The sequence below is a fragment of the Sinocyclocheilus grahami genome, unplaced genomic scaffold (assembly GCF_001515645.1).
Source record: "Sinocyclocheilus grahami isolate Dianchi unplaced genomic scaffold, SAMN03320097.WGS_v1.1 scaffold10.1, whole genome shotgun sequence".
In the NCBI taxonomy this organism is placed as follows: Eukaryota; Metazoa; Chordata; class Actinopteri; order Cypriniformes; family Cyprinidae; genus Sinocyclocheilus; species Sinocyclocheilus grahami.
Window position 1 is genome coordinate 960,424 of NW_015505189.1, and position 3,160 is coordinate 963,583.

Consider the following 3,160-nt stretch of genomic DNA (forward strand, 5'->3'; position numbering starts at 1 on the left):
TATGCATGTACATTATGTGTTCTCATTCATTAAATTGCAGGAATTTGTTACTTGATGTGGCCTATGACTGTGATACTTTATCACAAGGATTCTGAGTTTGTGAGAGATCTGAGCTATGACTTCATTTCAGAGGACCACATTTTTAGACTTTTATATTTTAGACTTTTTGACATTTCAAGTGGAATTATTATATTTATATAGGCAACCCATGTCTGACTATTAAGACATGTCATTGAGCATGTTTTAATTTCTCTTTAACTGAATTCTCTGTACCTTTTCATTTATGAAGATATTCATAATTTTCATCTTTCTTTAACTGAATTCTCTGTACCTTTCATTTATGAAGCAGAATCCAAAGACTGTACGAATGTGGATTATCATCTGTCTTTTGTTCACTTTGGTTCTAGGTAAGAAAGTGTCTCTAAAAAAATTTAATTCAAGGATATAATTAAAAGTAATTAAAGGATAGTAGCAGGATGAAATAAAATTATTGTAATTTTTTTTATGTTTATAACTAATCCCATAATGCCCTCCCCACAACTTAAACCAAGCCATGGGACAGTCAATGCCACAGATCTACTCAAACTGCGCTACAATGGAGAAGGAGAATGAATTCATTTTTTCCATATTTTGTGCTTGTCCATGTAGTAACAACAAAATGTGATAGTTCAGATAGTTTGTTTTGAATTCTTAAAACAAAGTTTGCAGCTTAACATACATTTATTCTTTTTTAATTTTTACTATATTTTGTTCAGCAGCAGAAAATGACAGAGACTTTAAGATGTGTGGAACGTGGCGCCATGGCAGTGCACCCCGAAATCTGAAGTATGATTTGAAAACAGGCTGTAAGGAAATTGAGATTTCAGCCAATGAGAGCACACTCTCTATTCAGGGCAGTATCACAGCCAAGTGCACACAATCTTCATCCATTAATCTAAAATCAAACCCTCTTAAAAATCAAAGTCAGTTCTGTGTGTTCTGGGAGCCGCTGCTGGACCTGCTGATAGTGCAGGTCAATGGAAAGAATCACACTCTGTGTCGACCAAATGGTCTTCAAGGAACGTGCTGCACTGACCTCTCACCAGGGGATCAAGAAGCTGCTGCTCTGTATGGCATTGTGAATGGCAGCATCCAGGGTGATACCATCAGTTATGATGTCATGGAAAAATATACATTTCGAGGAGATACAATCAACTGCAGTAAGAAACTTTAGTGTAATATTTTACATTTTGTTGTATTACAATTTTTGAAAGCTACAGATATCAATATACACTGACTGAGCTCACTTGTGAGTTCAGCATTTCTGAGCATGTAATTAGTTTTAGTTTCAATATATTTCTTCTGTTTTTCCACTTGCAGAGAAGATATTCTGTGATGAGGCAAGTAAGAAGCCTAGTGGAGCAAACATGTGAGCCAATCATCATTTTATTTCAGTTTGTTAGTTTCTCTATTATTTTAGAGTGTTATGAACTGATGTTGTCTATCATGCAGATAGTAAGAGGTGATGTTGTGCATGCTTATAAGAGCACAATCATGACACGGTTAAGTATGAGTGAAAAACAGAAGTTGAGCCGCAAACAGGAAGCTTAACCCATGACTAAAATGGCTTTCTGACTTATGATCACTTTTAATGCATGCAGTTCCAAGGGCATCGTTGGATATTTGATGCATTAATAACATTTTCAAAACTTGCATTAGTATATTTGTATATTGTATAATCATGCTGTTTTACTCCATTCATGTGTGAACATGAAAAAAAAATGTTTGCAGGATAGAGGAAGTAGTGATGAAATCCAATGAAAGGGGTCGGGTGGATCTACCTTGTGCTCAGAGCACAGTCATTGAGATGAAGGAGGGTTTCACAGGACTCAATTTCACTCTGCCAGTAAATAACATTCACCTTATAGAAGCAGAAAGTTCATATAACCTTTGAGTCACAGGAAGGGCTCTTTCTAGCATATGAATAAATATAAATGTTGCATTCCAGGCCCCTCGAACTGTAGCACCAAACATGATACCCTCGGTTTATCTTCCCTCCTGCCTGAAATCAATGTCAAGGAGCACATCCAAAGTGGTGTGTACTTACTACAAAGACAAAGCATTATTTCAGGTATGACAATATTTGTCCAGCAGACATAAATCATGTGTATTTTTTAGCTTCCATTGGCCTACCAACATATATATACAGCAATGTACAGTATGACATAACAGTGTTTGTGTTGTGTAGGGGGGATCGTCTGATGCAGTTCTTCTGGATGACATAGTTGGACTCTCTGTGGAGAATGAGAGCATCAAAAACCTCTCAGAACCTGTCAGAATCAGGTTTCATCACTCTCCTCTCCCAGTAAGTCTTTTTGTGCATGTTCACTATTTTTTAATACTTTCTTAAAGCTGCAGTCCGTAAGTTTTGCTTCTTTGTCGCCATCTTTGTTTTCAAACCTGCAATTGCAGCTGTTTGCGGAATTATCTTTCTTGTGTGGGTTGTGCGCCGGCACGGCTCCAGCGTGGATGAATCTAATGTTTTGAGGAGTGTGTGTGTGTGTGTGTGTGTGTGGCAGTCAGTCACCGCACCGGTGTGGATATTTACTGTAGGCTACTTCGCAATCACAGATTCTAGCCTACGTCTTGGAATATATGGCCCAAATAAGCATTTTCACCGTATATTGTCATCTGAACAAGTAAGTAGCAAGTCTGCCACGCTTGTTCTGTCCAACTGAGGAAAAAAGCATTACAATAAATCGTGCTACCAATGGTGATTTAATCTAAAGATCGGTTAGCTCATATCACATCAAACCGTGCAAATTATTATTATTGTTATACTTTATTCTCAAATTGTTAATGTTAACAACATCAGCATTGCATGACTATGTGTTTAGTGTGTATTAGCGTGTGATTCCATTTCTGCACAGTCTAATCTAATTGTCATACCATTCGAATTTCATATTAAGAAATTCTTTTAACCCAAAAAGCAAATTATGCTCCCTTCAAACTGGTTGTCTTTAAAATACAAATCTTGAGTAATCCCAGGCTATCTGTAATCAGAAGCACATTTAAAACTGGAATATAATTTAATTTCATTCACATGTGTTTCATAAACACATAAACCTTTCTGGATTACAATCTGCCATCAAAATTATAAATTTAATTATTCCAGCTGCTG

General features: G+C 36.6%; 1 protein-coding gene across 1 annotated transcript in view; it reads left to right on the top strand.

Moving 5' to 3' along the window:
- Positions 1–375: 375 nt before the first annotated feature.
- The window catches only part of LOC107593220 (adhesion G-protein coupled receptor G5-like), a 23,806-nt gene continuing 21,021 nt past the window's right edge, over positions 376–3,160 (top strand). The window contains exons 1-2 of the mRNA XM_016282853.1: positions 376–407; positions 756–1,199. Coding sequence (XP_016138339.1) covers positions 782–1,199 — 418 coding nt within the window. The 5' untranslated portion in view covers positions 376–407; positions 756–781. The remainder of the gene's footprint in view (positions 408–755; positions 1,200–3,160) is intronic.